At 41.7% G+C, this 14,991-nt stretch overlaps 1 protein-coding gene across 1 annotated transcript in view; it reads left to right on the forward strand.

Moving 5' to 3' along the window:
* Window positions 1-10,300: 10,300 nt before the first annotated feature.
* Window positions 10,301-14,991, forward strand: part of PPP4R3A (protein phosphatase 4 regulatory subunit 3A) — a 30,030-nt gene continuing 25,339 nt past the window's right edge. Inside the window, exon 1 of the mRNA XM_034418336.3 lies at window positions 10,301-11,194. Coding sequence (XP_034274227.1) covers window positions 11,053-11,194 — 142 coding nt within the window. The 5' untranslated portion in view covers window positions 10,301-11,052. The remainder of the gene's footprint in view (window positions 11,195-14,991) is intronic.

A 14,991-nucleotide genomic window follows, 5' to 3' on the forward strand; every position in this document is an offset into this window, starting at 1 on the left:
AAAACTTAGTTCTTTTATGGGAAGCACCTAGAAGTGCAAAGAAGTTCCAAGATTTTCTAGGCTTTGCCAACTTTTATTGAAGATTTTTTTACTGCTTTGGTGCAGTACCCAAGGAAGCCCTCAGAACATGTGGCTATCCCAAAACTTGAACAGCCCTCTCGCAACAGAGAGGGGGGGATAGGACATCATCTATCTCAGATAAACCCAGTGGCTTTTCATTTGCAATTGTCCATCTCAATGAAAATACATCAATCATTTCACCATTCTTTTCTTCTGTAGGATGGACTTTCCTACTTCTCAATCCAGCATCATCTTCTTCCCACCAGTTTCTTAGATGAGGGAAAGGAGTATAAAGTGGGGTTTATTTTGGATTCCAGATCCTGAATGGGTAGGCTTAAATATTTGTTTCACTGGAAGGGCTACCTGGACACAATTTTGCAAAATGGCAGAGGATGATCATGCACTACAACTTCACCAGTTCTGTCGGAAATACCCACACAAGCCCTTTCCTCTCAAACTGCTTCTTGTGGCCTTGATACAATGCATATTTGTTTATGGAGAACAAGAATGGTCGTTTCAAGTTTATTTCCTTTTTTGTACTTGGAGATTCTCAACCATCCAGGTGATGGTTGTTCCAAAGATGCTTTTCCAAAAAGTGATTGGACTTTCTTGGCTTTTTTTTTCTTTTAAAAATGTTTCATTTCTCATCCAAGAAACTTTTTCAGTTCTTTTCTTTTTCCTTCTCATTAAAATGAACAATGATATGTGTTTTATCAATTCTGGGGGAGAGATTTAGGTTTCTGCATCTTTTGCATTCCTTCCTCAGATCTGCAATTCTGGTTGATTCTCATTTCCTTTAGTACACAGGTGTCAAACTCACAGCATCATGTTGCTGTCATGTGACATATCGCAACATTTCTCCCCTTCACGGAGCTGGGGTCGCCATGGCCTGCACGTGACGCATCCGGCCTGCAGGCTGCCAGTTTGACACCCGTGCTTTAGTACATAGGCATAAACCTAATAATAATAATATAAAAATTGAGAGCTATGTTGGTGGTAGAGCATACTAACAGAAAGGTCACCCATTCCAGACAGGCCTCAGCAAAAATCCAGACTATGTGTATCCATCAGCTCATTAACCGTTGAGAATCTTAGACTAGATTGGTTGCTGCCCAGGTAATCAAGGACCATGTAAAAGTTCCTGGGCATCTGTTGGCAGGGGAGCAAGAGGAGTCAGGAGCTACAGCTGAATGACCAGGGCCTAGCCCTGTAGAACAACAACCACAGACTAGACAAAACAATGCTGTGTTTGAAAATCACGCTTTTATGGCCTATAATAAATTGAAATCAACAAAGCTGGGATATTTAAAGTGAATGTTTGGACAATGGAAAATAATTTATACAGACTCAAATATCACTGAACAAACAATTAGCAGATCAAAGGAAATTCATTAACAGGGATGCAGGCCTGGAAGAGATTCAGAAAAATTGTGAAAATGGAATATTCCAAAACAATAGTAGAATAAATTTTGAGTAGTTTGGAGAACTGACAAATACCACCTCTGGCTGGCCCCAGAGTGGGGTGGGAATGGAGATTTTGCAATATCCTTCCCCCAGGAGTGGGGAGGGAATGGGGATTTTGCAATATCCTTCCCCTGCCATGCCCACCAAGCCACGCCCACCAAGCTACACCACACCACGCCCACCAAGCCACACCCACATAACCAATAGTAAAAAAAAAATGGATTTCACCACTGAGGAAAAGCTGATATGAACTGCAGAAATGAGAAGAAGTAATAACAACAGAGCCAGTACAAACCAGCACTGAAACAACCTATGAACTGACCCCTTGAAAAGAAGAATTACAATAAGAGAAAATAATGGCTTATGCAGAATTACCAGCAGAAAGATAAAGAATTACCAGTAGAAACATCAAGATTGCTAGTACTGAAAATAGTGCTAAGAACAGGGTTTGTTTAATCTTCCTACCCCAGTGCCAGTGAAACCATTCAGATCTTTAATGCCTTACTAACCCTAACCCTAACCCACAAAGGGCTTTAAAGATAACTACTAGCACCTCAAATTGTATCTGAAAGTATACCAATAGCCAATGCAGCTTGCAGAGCAAAAGTGTCACATGTATCAAAACTCCCATAAATGCCCATGCCATTGCATTTTGCACTGGATGAAGCTTCCAAATATTCTTCAAGGCCAATCCCTTCACAGCATTTTGCAATAATCCGAAGGGGAAATGACTAAAGCATGTATGATTATGAGCCAGGCTTCCTGGTTCAGGAGTGAGTGCAACTGATGCACAACACAAAACTTTGCAAAGATCCTCCTGGCCACAGCTACCACATGCTATCTGAGCAGGAACCACAAGTACAGAAATACTCCCAAATTGCTTACAAGATCTGTTTAGAATAGTGCAACCACACTTGGAACAACAGATGGAAAGTCCGTAGAACCAAAGAGTTTCAAAGCCACTTGAGGCTTTGAAACCTCTTGTTCCCCATCCAGACCCTCACTACTTCCAGACACTGAGACAGGATCTCCATCGCATCATATGGAGAACCCAGGACATACTGATGATACCTCATCCTGAATCAATAGATGACTTCATCCAGCAGTTTCATGTAGATGTTAAACAAGAGAGGAAAGAATGCCAAGTCCTATGGCACCTCACATAAGAGGGGGCCTGGGCTGGATCGCTTTTCCCCTGTCAACACTGCTTGAAACCAGCCATGGAAGAAGGAAGAGAACCAGAATAACAACATGTAATTCAACCCCAATCCCTGAGACATACCAGAAAGGTACCATGTTTGATGATATCAAAAGTCACTAAGAGGTCAAGAAAAGCAAAGATAGGTTCTCAACCCTATCTCTCTATCTGCAGAGATCATCCAAAAATGCAACCAATGCTATCTTGGTCTCACCCAGACCTGAAACATGATAAAAAAGAGATCCAGATAATCCATGTCTTCCAGAGTTCTTTGAAGCTGCTTTAGAACCATATTCTATACATCCTTCCCCCAAAAGGGAAGGTTGGAAACTGGATGAAAATTGTCCAGTACCTTTGATGGCCTCTTGAGGAGGAGGCAGACCACTACTTCCCTAATAGACTGGAACTATCCCCTCTCTCAAAGAAAAACTAACCACCACCAGGACCCTGTTGGAAGGAAAATCCATTTGGTTTAGTTCCAAGCTGGGAGAAAAATGCTGGAAACAACATGGAGGTTGATTGGAAAGAAAGGTTTATTGATGAAGCAGAAGCACCAACCACATGTGATTCTGGGCAGCTGACAAAATGGAGCTGAGAGTAGGTGCGTTTTATCCAGCATGCTGATTTTTGGGCCTTCTAGGCCCACCAGTCGGCAAACAGGCCATTTCCAGCCTCCAGAGGGCCTCCAGGGGGTGGGAAAGGCCATTTTCACCCTCCCCAGGCTCCTAGAAAAGGCTCTGGAGCTTGGGAAGAGTGAAAAATGGGTCTACCGGGCCCACTGTGCCATCACGTGCCAAAAGCGGGGGGAGCATGGGGGGGTGTCATGCGCACATGCGTGGGAGGCGGGGTGCATAGAATTATGGGTGTCAGCACACGCGTGTGTGACCCCCCCCCCTGCGCTCCCCCCTGCTTTTGGCACGTGATGGCAAAAAGGTTAGCCATCACTGCTATAGGGTCATGGCTGGTTCTATAGGCAAAAGGAGAAATGCAAATTGTCTGAGCTAATTTTGTCAATCTTTTGTTTGTTGCTTATCTAAGTATCTGTCTTGACCCAGTCTTTCTGAATGGATTACCAAATCTGCATTTCTAAAAGCTGGCCTCCTCAGTTTCTGCTTGGGGCAGGGAAACTGATACTGGTTCCTGCCTCCCTTAAGATTTTTTCCATTTCTCCTTTAAGGGAATATAATATTCTGCCTTTTTAATATTTCCCAAAATATTTCTTTCTTCGGGGGGTGCTTCCCACAATTCAATAATATATGAGTAGCTCAGCCAGTCTTGGCTAACCAGGAGGAATATAAATCTAATTCTGGCTGGGCTACTAGCCATCAGAACTATATCCACATCCTCAAGTCCAAAAAGATCAAACTCTTGCTCACGCCTTGATTATCACCTTCATAGGACCTGCTACAAGGCCAGAGTCCAATATAATTAGAGTTTGATCAATTTTAGCCATGAGGTTTCATTTTTTTAAATATACACACATACATACACTTCATACATACAACAGGAACCTCTATGTGTGGAAATGCTCCTTCATTCAGAGATGAAGATGGAAAGTTACTGGATCTGGAGGGCCTTAAAATGTACAATTGCTCAGTCCTACAAAGGTTGAGCTGCTTCTCTATCCAGACCTTCACAGCCTTGAATCAATGGATCATCTATATCAGGGGTGTCAAACTCAAGGCCCGGGAGCTGGAGACGGCCTATGGGGTGCTTAGATCTGGCCTGTGGGGCCGCCCTGGAAACAGTGAAGGATCAGCCCACAGTGCCTCAGCCAGCGAAAATGGAGCTTGTGAGGGCTGCATGCATAAGGTGACCAGATTTTAACATTGGTAAAGAGGGACATTGTGGGCGTGGCTTATTTTGTGGGCGTGGCTAGCTGGTCATGTGACTGGGTGGGCGTGGCTAGCTGGTCATGTGACCGGGTGGCCATGGCTATGTCTATAGGGTAAGGTGAACAGATTTTAACATTGGTAAGAAGGACACCATTGTGGGCGTGGCTTATTGTGTGGGCATGGCTTGGAGGCCATGTGACTGGGTGGGCGTGGCTACCTGGTCATGTGACCGGGTGGCCATGGCTATGTGTATAGGGACTACTCAGAGGGCTGAAAAGTCATTTCTGACAGGTCCTCACACTTTTGACTGGTCCTCACACTTATGACCATCCTCACATTTATGCCCGTGCAGCATTCTTAACAACCATGTCACTCATTTCACAACTGCTTCTCTTCAACAAGGTGACAAGATAGGGCAAAAATGTAAAATGTGAGGACAGTCGTAAGTTCGAGGACTGGTCAAAAGTGTGAGGACCAGTCAAAAATAACTTTTTCAGCCCTCTGAGTAGTCCATATGCACAAAAGGACTAACCAGAGGGCTGAAAAAAGTCATTTCTGACAGGTCCTCGCACTTTTGACTGGTCCTCACACTTATGACCATCCTCACATTTATGCCCGTGCAGCATTCTTAACAACCATGTCACTCATTTCACAACTGCTTCTCTTCAACATGGTGACAAGATAGGGCAAAAATGTAAAATGTGAGGACAGTCGTAAGTTCGAGGACTGGTCAAAAGTGTGAGGACCAGTCAAAAATAACTTTTTCAGCCCTCTGAGTAGTCCATATGCATTAAAGGATTACAGCAATAGAGAGGGATGAAGGAATGGAAATTAGAGTAGGAGTGAGGGTAAGAGAGGGAGGAAGAGAGAAGGAGAAGGAGAAAGAAAGAGGAAGTAGGGAGGAGAAAAAGAGGGTGGGGGGAAGAGAAAGTAAGAAGGAAAGAAAAGAGAGAGGTGGTAGGTTTGAGGAGAAAGATTGCTGTACAATAAAAAAGATGAAAGGGAAGAAAGCCAACCCCAAGCAAATATAAAGATATTAAGATAAAGAATGAATTGTTAAACTTTAAAGAATAAAAGAGAACAAATATGAATAAATAGCAATAATTAGAAACACACATACAAACATACAATGTATTTTCTTTGAACAGAATATTTGGCTGGTTCACAAATTTAAACAGCGTTTAGTCATTTCAATTAAATTTACAATTTCTATATTTCCTTTTTGCCATATTTATTCCTCATCTATTTTTAAAAAAAACCAATATTACCCTTCATCCTCATCTCTAATCTTAATCAAATTCAATTTTTCCCTTCTATTCTATATTATACCCCTTCCCATTGTCATCTATTTTTATATCCATCCTCACATTGTTTAATTATGTAATTATGTAATACAGTTGTTTAATACAAATTCAACATTTTAATATAAATCAATTAGTTATAAAACTATCTTTTTTGTATATTAATCAATATGAACATGAATATTCCAATTATTTCCATGCAATCCAATTTCTTACAAATCAATTAATTATATTTACCAATAATAATAAACCAAATAATTGGCCACACCCACCCAGCCTCCCAAGGTCAAAGACAACCCTGATGGGGCCTTCAATGAAAACAAGTTTGACATCCCTGATCTATATAAAGCAGCTTCATATAGATCAGTGGTCCCCAACCTTTTTATCGCCGCGGCCCGCTGAGCGCGCGCAGGGGTGGGGGCACGGCCCAGGAGCTTTTGCGCACGGCCCATTGCGCACGGCCCAGGAGCCTTTGCGCTGCAGCGTTCATGTCCCCCGGCCGCTGCGCGGCCCGGTGCCAGGTACTCCACGGCCCGGCACCGGTCCGCGGACCGGGGGTTGGGGACCACTGATATAGATGTTAAAGGAGAAGCGGAGAGAGAGAGTCTTGAGAAACCTTGCAAGCTTTTTGTCTCTTCATCAACAATATCATCTGGAGCTGAGCCAGAAAGATACTACAATCAATGGTATCAAAGCCATGAGAAGTCAAGATGGGCCCAGATAGATGTAGTATCCCCCATTCTGAGGGACAAATGTGATCAATGCTGCTTCAGAACCATTTCAGAACCAGGTTTGAAACCTGACTGAAAATATTCCACATAATCTACTTTCTTCAGAATCCTCTACAACTGTAAACTGATTATCTTCACTACAACCTTCCCTTAAAATGATAGTTCAAAACCTGGGCAAAAATTATCCTCTTCTGCTGGGTCCAGTAATGATTTCTTGAGGTGTGAACAGTGGTGGGTTGCCCCCGGTTCGCACCAGTTCTATAGAACTGGTAGTAAAACCAGTGGGAGGCTCCGCCCACCGACCCCGATGTCATCAAAACGCTTCTGTGCATGTGCAGAAGCTTCTGCGCAAGCGAAGTGAGCGCGCACACACGGCCCCGCTACAAACTGGTAGTAAAGGTAAATAGAACCCACCCCTGGGCGTGAACATATAAATGCTTCTTTCAAGACAGATGTCACCATCCTGCAGAGAACCATTAACTGCTTCATGGACTCAGGCATATGACACTTTGCAGAGCCTCCACCATCACTGAGGGCATCAATTTAAAGTACTGGTCATCAAACTACAGCTTCAAAGAATCTGTCCATCTCATTTTAAAAATTTATTAGATTTTTACGCCGCCTGAGAAAGTGAACATAAATGAGAGGGGGGGAGGGGAGAGGGGGTGAAAGAGAGAGAGGCAGGCTCACCCAGCTGGCTTTCATGCCTAAAGTGAGGCTAAAACTCACAAACTTTCATCACTTACTTCTTGATGGTTAACAGGTTTAAACTCTTCTCAGATAAGCAAGAAGGACCATGCCTCCGCCACCTCCATAGGACCTGTACAACTAAAGTCTAATTCTGAGCAAACCCTGGTAATTTATTCCAAGAAATGCCTTCAATGATCTTCACAAGGGCCCTGCAGGAGGGATTAGTCATGCAAAAGGCACTGAAAACACAATGTCATCTCTCCATAGGCACCCCACGCATCTCTGATTAACTTAAGAGCTACCACTCCAACCATTGTATCTATGATTGCATCAACATATTTTTTGCAATACTCCATCATAATAAAAGCTGAAGAACATTTTAAGCATCTTAAATAATATGACCTCTGAAGAATTTTTTAAAAAAGAGGGACAAAACAAAAGTAATGAAGTACGTCGAATAAAAAGCCAGATTTCCCTCAGGCATTGAGTAGAGTGAGGCTGGAGCCCAGTGACTGTCTTTTTAAATATATTGGGGAGTGAGGAAACCTTGGTGTTCTCTGAGCATGCTTATTTTCTTGCAAACGTTTCATTACCCTACCTAGGTAACATCATCAGTGCTGGTAAGGAGTGCTGTTTGCTATCAGTTTATATTTGGTGTCTTGCCTGTCTGTGTGGGTGGGGGCTATTTTAGGGATTCTTTGGTTGGACTGTTTACTGTTGTCTCTTTGGCCGGTTCTTGATTGGGGTATTGTTTACTTGATTGTTGGTCTGAAATTAACCTTGGGAGTTATCTATGCTTATCTGAGTGCTGATTGCTGGTGGAGAGGTGCTCTTTGGTACTGGTTGATTATCTCTTTTGCATGATCTATAGATGTTGTTAATGTCTATTGATGGCTGATTTGTCAAGAATGCCAGGCTTCTAGAAATTCCCTGGCATTTTTGGATTTGGCCTGGTCTAGGATTGTCACATTTTCCCAAATGAAACTATGGTTAAATCTGCCTATATGTTAGAATAGATTAGAATTCTGTATTGGCCAAATGTGATTGGACACACAAGGAATTTGTCTTTGGTGCATATGCTCTCAGTGCACATAAAGACAATATGTTGTGAAATTAAAGAATTTTCATCATGTCTTCTGACTGCCAGTTGGTGTTTATGGATGCGTCCTGCCAGACTTCTGCCTGTTTGTCCTACCTAGTGGTTGTTGCAGTTCTTACACTGTATGTTGTAGAGGTCTCCTGTTTTTTCTTCTGGGGTTGCTGCGTCTTTTGGTTCTCTTAAGATGTTTTGAAGGGTTTTAGTTGGCTTTTTGGGCCATATTGGGGGATGTTAGTTTAGGGCAGGGGTGAAATGCTCCCAGTTCAGACCGATCGCCTGATCCGGTAGCGATGGAAGCGGGTGGTTTGGAGAACCAGTAGCAAAAATCCCTGCCCCCCCCCATGCCCAGCTGAGCCGCACAATCATCAGAGGCTTTTTTTTTACTTTTAAATGCATTTTTTCTACAACCTCTTGGCAGACAAAATGCTTTTTAAAAAAAGCCTGTGATGATCGCGCAGCTCAGCTGGGATCCTCAAAGGCTTTTAAAAGCATTTTTTAAAAGCCTCTGATGATCCCAGCTTAGTTGCCGGATCGTCAGAGGCATTTAAAAGAAAAAAAGCCTCTGCTGATCAGGCAACTCAGCTGGGATAGTCAGAGCCTTTTGAAAGCATTTTTTTACAACCTCTTCCCCAAGAGCTTGTAGAAAAAATGGTTTTAAAAGTAAAAAAAATAAATAAAATTGGCCACGCCCACTCAGTCACATTAACCCCACCAAGCCACGCCCACAGAACCGGTAGTAACAAATTTTAGATTTCACCATTGGTTTAGGGCAGGGGTGGGCAAATATGGCCCTTTTACAACCTGTGGACTTCAACTCCCAGAATTCCTGAGATAGCCAAGCTGTCTCAGGAATTCTGGGAATTGAAGTCCACAGGTTGTAAAAGGGCCACATTTGCCCACCCCTGGTTTAGGGTACTGGGCGTTGGAGTATGTATCCAATGTTGGCTTTTATTGTTGTTGTTTTTTAAATATTATCACTGTTGCTGTAAGCCACCTAGTTATGGCTCATAAAATGGTTGGCTATAAAATAGTTAATTACTTGCTGGTCGTAAGCATTCAAAGCTACAAAACTGCTGTTCATTTATTTGTTGTGAGCCCTGCCACCTTTACCTCAGCCTGCTGTGGTAGTCAACCGGGAGGAAGGTTTTCCAAGAATAAGCTTTACGAAAAGCCGGTTTTCAAACCTGGGCAAATAAGGTAGATACATTTTGCATTTGCACTTTTATTTTTTGCTACTCCGTTGTCTTTAAAATGTCTTTTAGAAAAGTCTTGGCTGCAGCAAAAAAAAGAAAATAGGGGCGAACATCATAATTGTTCGCAGGATGGCATTTCGGCTTTCTCGCAGGAAAGTGCTCCGTGATTCCCACTCGGTCAAGGAGACAGGTGCGAAACGGACACCTTTCCACCAGAGCCTCGTCTTCTTCAAGCTTTCCTGGAGGCTGCGGGCCCTTTAAATCTTCGCGCCCGGCCCGTGCTGCCTTCGGCTGGGAGACCCCGTATCTCCAGTGAGATGTGAAACCAAGATGGCGGCCGCATAGTGACTGAGGCGGAGACAGAAGGACACGGGACGGCCACCGCTTCAGCCATCCTCCCCACCCGCGGAGGGGATTCGCTTCTTTGCCGGGTGCACGGAAGGGCTCCGGAGGCGTGAAAGGGACGAGGGAGCTTGGCCGGGAGTGCCGGTAGCATCCGGAAGAGCGAGCGCAGGAAGAACATGGCGGCGGCGGCGGCGGCATCGCGTCGAGAATGCAGTCATCGCTGCTCGTGAGGGGGAAGATCACGCCACAGGAGACGGGCGCCCACGCCGCGTGCCATTCTGCCGCACACGGGCATCTTCCTCTCCGCGCTCCCGTCCCGGCAAGCGCGGCGGCCCCCTTTTAGGTCGTGGCCTTCCCTGGGAAGAAGGGGCGGTTCCGTCTCGGTCCCTTCGCCTGGCTAACGGAGCGCGAGGAAAGGGGCTTCGGGCCTAGCGGCGCCTTGCACAATAGGCCTGGTCGAAGGGGGGATTTGACCCCCTTTCCCCCTGCTTCCCCGTTCCCCTCCGCTGGCCTCTTCGCCCCCTTCTCCTAAGGATGCCCCGGCACTACCCACGGATTTTCCTCCCCGTCCCCGTGGCGTTTTTACCTCTCCTTTTGAAGGCTTTTTGCAGGGCCGGCTAATCCTTCCCACTTTTCCTGTCACGGGCCTGTTTCCCACTTGCTGCTTTTCGGTTCACCTCATCTGCCCCCTAACCAGCGTTAGTCGTCTGCACTGGTGAATTATTTGTTGTTGTGTTTTTATGCTTTTGCTTTGAATCGCCCAGATTCCTCTTGAACTGTTCCCATTTTCATCGCCCTCTTTTCATTTTGCTCCTGGTGTTTCTTCTGTTCCTTCTCTTTGAAATCTTGGCGTTTTTATTTCCTGTTTTTCCCCTTTTCTACAAAGCTACCATTTTGACAGAAAAAAGTTCTGTGTGCTCCCCTGGTAGCGTTGCCTCCTATTTTAAGTCGCCCCCCCCCCTTTTGGGGTGATGCAGTTATTTTAACATTTTATTTTAAAAGATCTGTTTGGGGTATTGTGTGGGACTCTTGCTCCCTTTTCTGCTCTCCTTCATTGAGGGGGGCAAAGCCCCCCCCCCCATCACAGCTTTTCTTGATAAGACTATCACAGACCCTTGTGGTTTGGAAAAGGCAGAATGACGGATACTCGGAGGAGAGTGAAGGTTTATACATTAAATGAAGAAAGACAGTGGGATGATCGGGGCACTGGACATGTGTCCTCTGGCTATGTGGAAAGGCTGAAGGGCATGTCCCTGCTTGTCAGGGCAGAAAGTGATGGTAAGTATAGCTGAACAAGTCTGCATCAAATATATTAATCCTTGTATTAATAAACTCTTGCCACATGCTCATAATTAGATGTGGGGCCATTGAGAGGATGAGAATCAGGTAAGGACTATTTTCGATATGATAGGTGTCACAAAAGACAATTTCCATCTGTTTTCATGTAAGTTGCCTAACAGTCCAAGTATGTGACTTTAAATTCTTCTAGATGGCAGACTATGGATAGTGTTAATTAAAGTATTAAACTTTTCCCTAGACATTGAGAACTTTTCCTATGATACCTAAATAACCTAATTGTTTAAACTTATATTATTCTTGTTTAACTCATGTGTAGACCATTAAAATACTGTATGGCCAAATATTTAAAAAATGTTTCCAGATCTTTATACCATATTAGCTTAGAAACTTCGTAGACTATTTAAAATACTTTGTCATGTTTTCCATATCCTGTAGAAAAAAATTAATTTGTTTTTTTAATAAAAACAAACCCCATCCATTAATCTCCCTTCTTTCAATAAGTTTTAATTATAACAAATGAAATTTAAAATCCCATCTTGTCTCAATGTACTAGTACTTCTGGCTATTCGGCCATATCATTCTTGTGTTTTTAATCATATAGGTGAAACTGCAGTTTTCACATAACTAGTTTGCAGGTTTTTCTTCTAAATGCAAGCATGAATAGATAGATAGGGGGAAAATAAAACTGGAATCAATTTGCCACCAGTTTCAGTATGTCATTACTTGAAAGAAAGTCACATTCACTTCAATGAGACTTGTTTTTAATATGTGCATAAAAATATTTCAGTCTGATCCTAATTAAGGTATTTGCTTTGGTTTAAGTTAAAACATAATGACGTGGTCATAATTTTAACCAAATACTCAAATAGACTCAGAATATAAAATAATTTTAGAAGGTTGCAACAGATTATTAGAAATGTACCTTATGTTTATTATACTAAAAATGTGAAATTCCTCATTTGAGTGTATTAGTATAATAATTTCTATGATGTACCTGACATTGTAAATACTGATTGTAAATAGATCAGTATTGCCCACCAAACAGAATATAGACCATGTGACATTTTGGATGGCAAGATACATTTGATCTTCCCCTAGCCAACCGACATATGGTCCCTTATATGGTCCTTCCATCGTAACAAGATTATACTTTGAATAATATATGTCCTTGGGAGGTGGGATTGGTGGTTGAGGAACAAATTGAACTCCAGACATTACATTTCTATGGAGATTATGAATCATCCAGGTCATGGTTGTCCCAAAGGTGCTTTTCAAGAGGCAACTGGACTATCTGGAAGTCCAGTTGCCTCTTGAAAAACACCTTTGGTCCAGACATTACAGTTTTATGACAGGTCTAGAGGAAATTACTGTGGATTAAGTAAAGAAAGCTTTACTTAAGCTTTCTTCTCTGGCAGGGAGTTGGACTAGAAGACTCCGAGGTCCCTTCTAGCCCTATGATTTTATAATAGTCATTTGAATTACTACCATTAAGGATCACACTTTATTGATATTGTAAAAAAAAAAAAGAGTATCAAACAGGATATATTGAAACCTTTAAAATACTTTGAGACAGTCCTACAATGTTTAAATAATGGGTGTTGGGTTTTTTTTTTCATGGATGTAAACATGCACCCACTGTTGTCATTCCTCATTACTGAGCAATCTGTTGCGTACAAAGGAACCATATGGATAGAAAACCTGTGTCCTCTTCACCTAATCAGCATCTTTGTGGCAAGTCAAAAAGACCTACTCAAATAGCCTCACTCATATGATTAGAAAAGTCCAGCATGTTTCAGTGGCCTAGAATTTAGCAACATCAGATACACGGCTGATATAATGATAAAATAAAATAATGTGGTGTGGGATCTTTGGTGCTCTTTTCATTACTTAACTGGGTAATGTGCTAGAATGGGCTGGAGTTTGCTCTCTTTTTATATTCTAGTGCCTTGCCCTGTCAGTGTTGGTGGGAGTGTTCTTGGTGGTTCCTTAATTAAGCTGTTGTTTACTGTTAGATTGTTTGATTTGGTAACTTCTTGATTGGAGTATTGTTCACTTCTTAATTGTTGGTCTAAAGTTAATCTTGGTGTTACCTCTACTCATCTGGGTGTTGATTGCTGACAAGGCAGTGTTTTGGGCTTTTGTTTCCTTTTTTATTTTTTGAATGGTATGTAGATGTTGTTTATGCCATTCAAAATAACAATTTGTGATACTTTACCTATTGTTAATTGTTTATCTCACAAACCAGTGCAATGCAAAACGACTCTATTTTAGTGGATCTTGCACCTAGGAAAGTAGATAGAGGTTTGTTGTCAAAGTGCATTTTTTTATAACTCATCTCCTGGTGACAAGTTGTAAAGCAGTAAAATCAATATAGCACTTTAACCCATCATAATAAGAAATCTCACTCTAGTTTTATTCCGGGCTTAATTGGAGCAGATTTTAGGGGAAAAGTATACTTCTTTAATAAATTTGAAATACTTGCTCCATTTCTATATTAAAATATATAATTATATTTTTTTGGTATTTTGTGAAAATGTTTGATTTCCCATGTCAATTTCAGTGAACTTTATCTTCGTGCTCTAAGGTAACCATTATTGGTGAGGGCGTTAATATTTTAACCATTAACTTTATGACATTTTAGCAATACAAAACTTCCTTCTAGTTGAGCTTTGAGGAAATAACTTTAAAAACAACTTTATTCTGTGATTAAAGTCAGTGTTGTTTCTATTTTTTAAGAATTTTCAGTAATTTTCAAAATGTTTCATACAATTGTATTATAAAAGAGATATTAACATAGCCCTGACAGTGTCAGTTACACTGAGAATCAGTTTCAGGAATAAGATTGTTGTCTCTGACATAAATACCTCTTCACTTTGCCACCATCCTAATTTTTCAACTGTTATTCAACCTTATCAATATGTTTTATCTGTTTTTATACATTTTTCAGGTTTTGTAGACCACCCAGAGTCCATTGAAATTGTGTAGTTTATAAATTAAAGCAAATATAATCTGATGCTTGGAGATGTTGTAGATTACAGTTCCCAAATTTCAGGATTGTACATCCAGCATATCTGGGTGATATCAGATTGGGGGAAAACTTTTGAGCCACTGATTTGATAAATTATAAAACTATGGCTAATGGTAGGAGAAAATATTCTGTATTGCCCACAATGTTGCTTCTTTTTGACTCAGACAGTGAGCTCAAATCAGTAGTTTCAGTGGTCTGGGAAATAATCTTAAGGAATTATTTCCAAACCTGGAAAGTTCATATTGCCATCTAATATTTTTAAATGATTATAATTTGTGTTCATTAGTGTGACTGAGCTAGTAAATGTGGCTTAAAAAGCAGAATTTTATATGTGGGACTGTTTTTAGAAAATTTGTACGAGGTTTTCTTAGTTTAGTTTAGTTTAGTTTAGTTTAGTTTTATTAAATTTGTATACCGCCCTACTCCTGAAGGACTCAGGGCGGTGAACAGGCACAAGATAAAATACAGAAATACAAAAGTTAAAACAATTTAAAGCCAAATTAAATAATATTGGCCCACGACAATTAAAATCCCAATAAATTTAAAACCAATTAAAATTTCAATTTAAAATTTTAAAAAGGGGAGAAAAATTAGGCCAGGCCGGCTTGCTGGAATAAGAGGGTCTTAAGAGCACGGCGGAAGGTGCGCAGATCCGGGATCCTCCGTATCTCTGAGGGGAGCTCGTTCCAGATAGTGGGTGCCCCCACAGAGAAGGCCCTTAGCTTATCTCTGTATTGTTATTTGCCTA

The sequence above is a fragment of the Pantherophis guttatus genome, chromosome 1 (assembly GCF_059756535.1).
Source record: "Pantherophis guttatus breed Tessera chromosome 1, ASM5975653v1, whole genome shotgun sequence".
NCBI classification, from domain to species: domain Eukaryota; kingdom Metazoa; phylum Chordata; class Lepidosauria; order Squamata; family Colubridae; genus Pantherophis; species Pantherophis guttatus.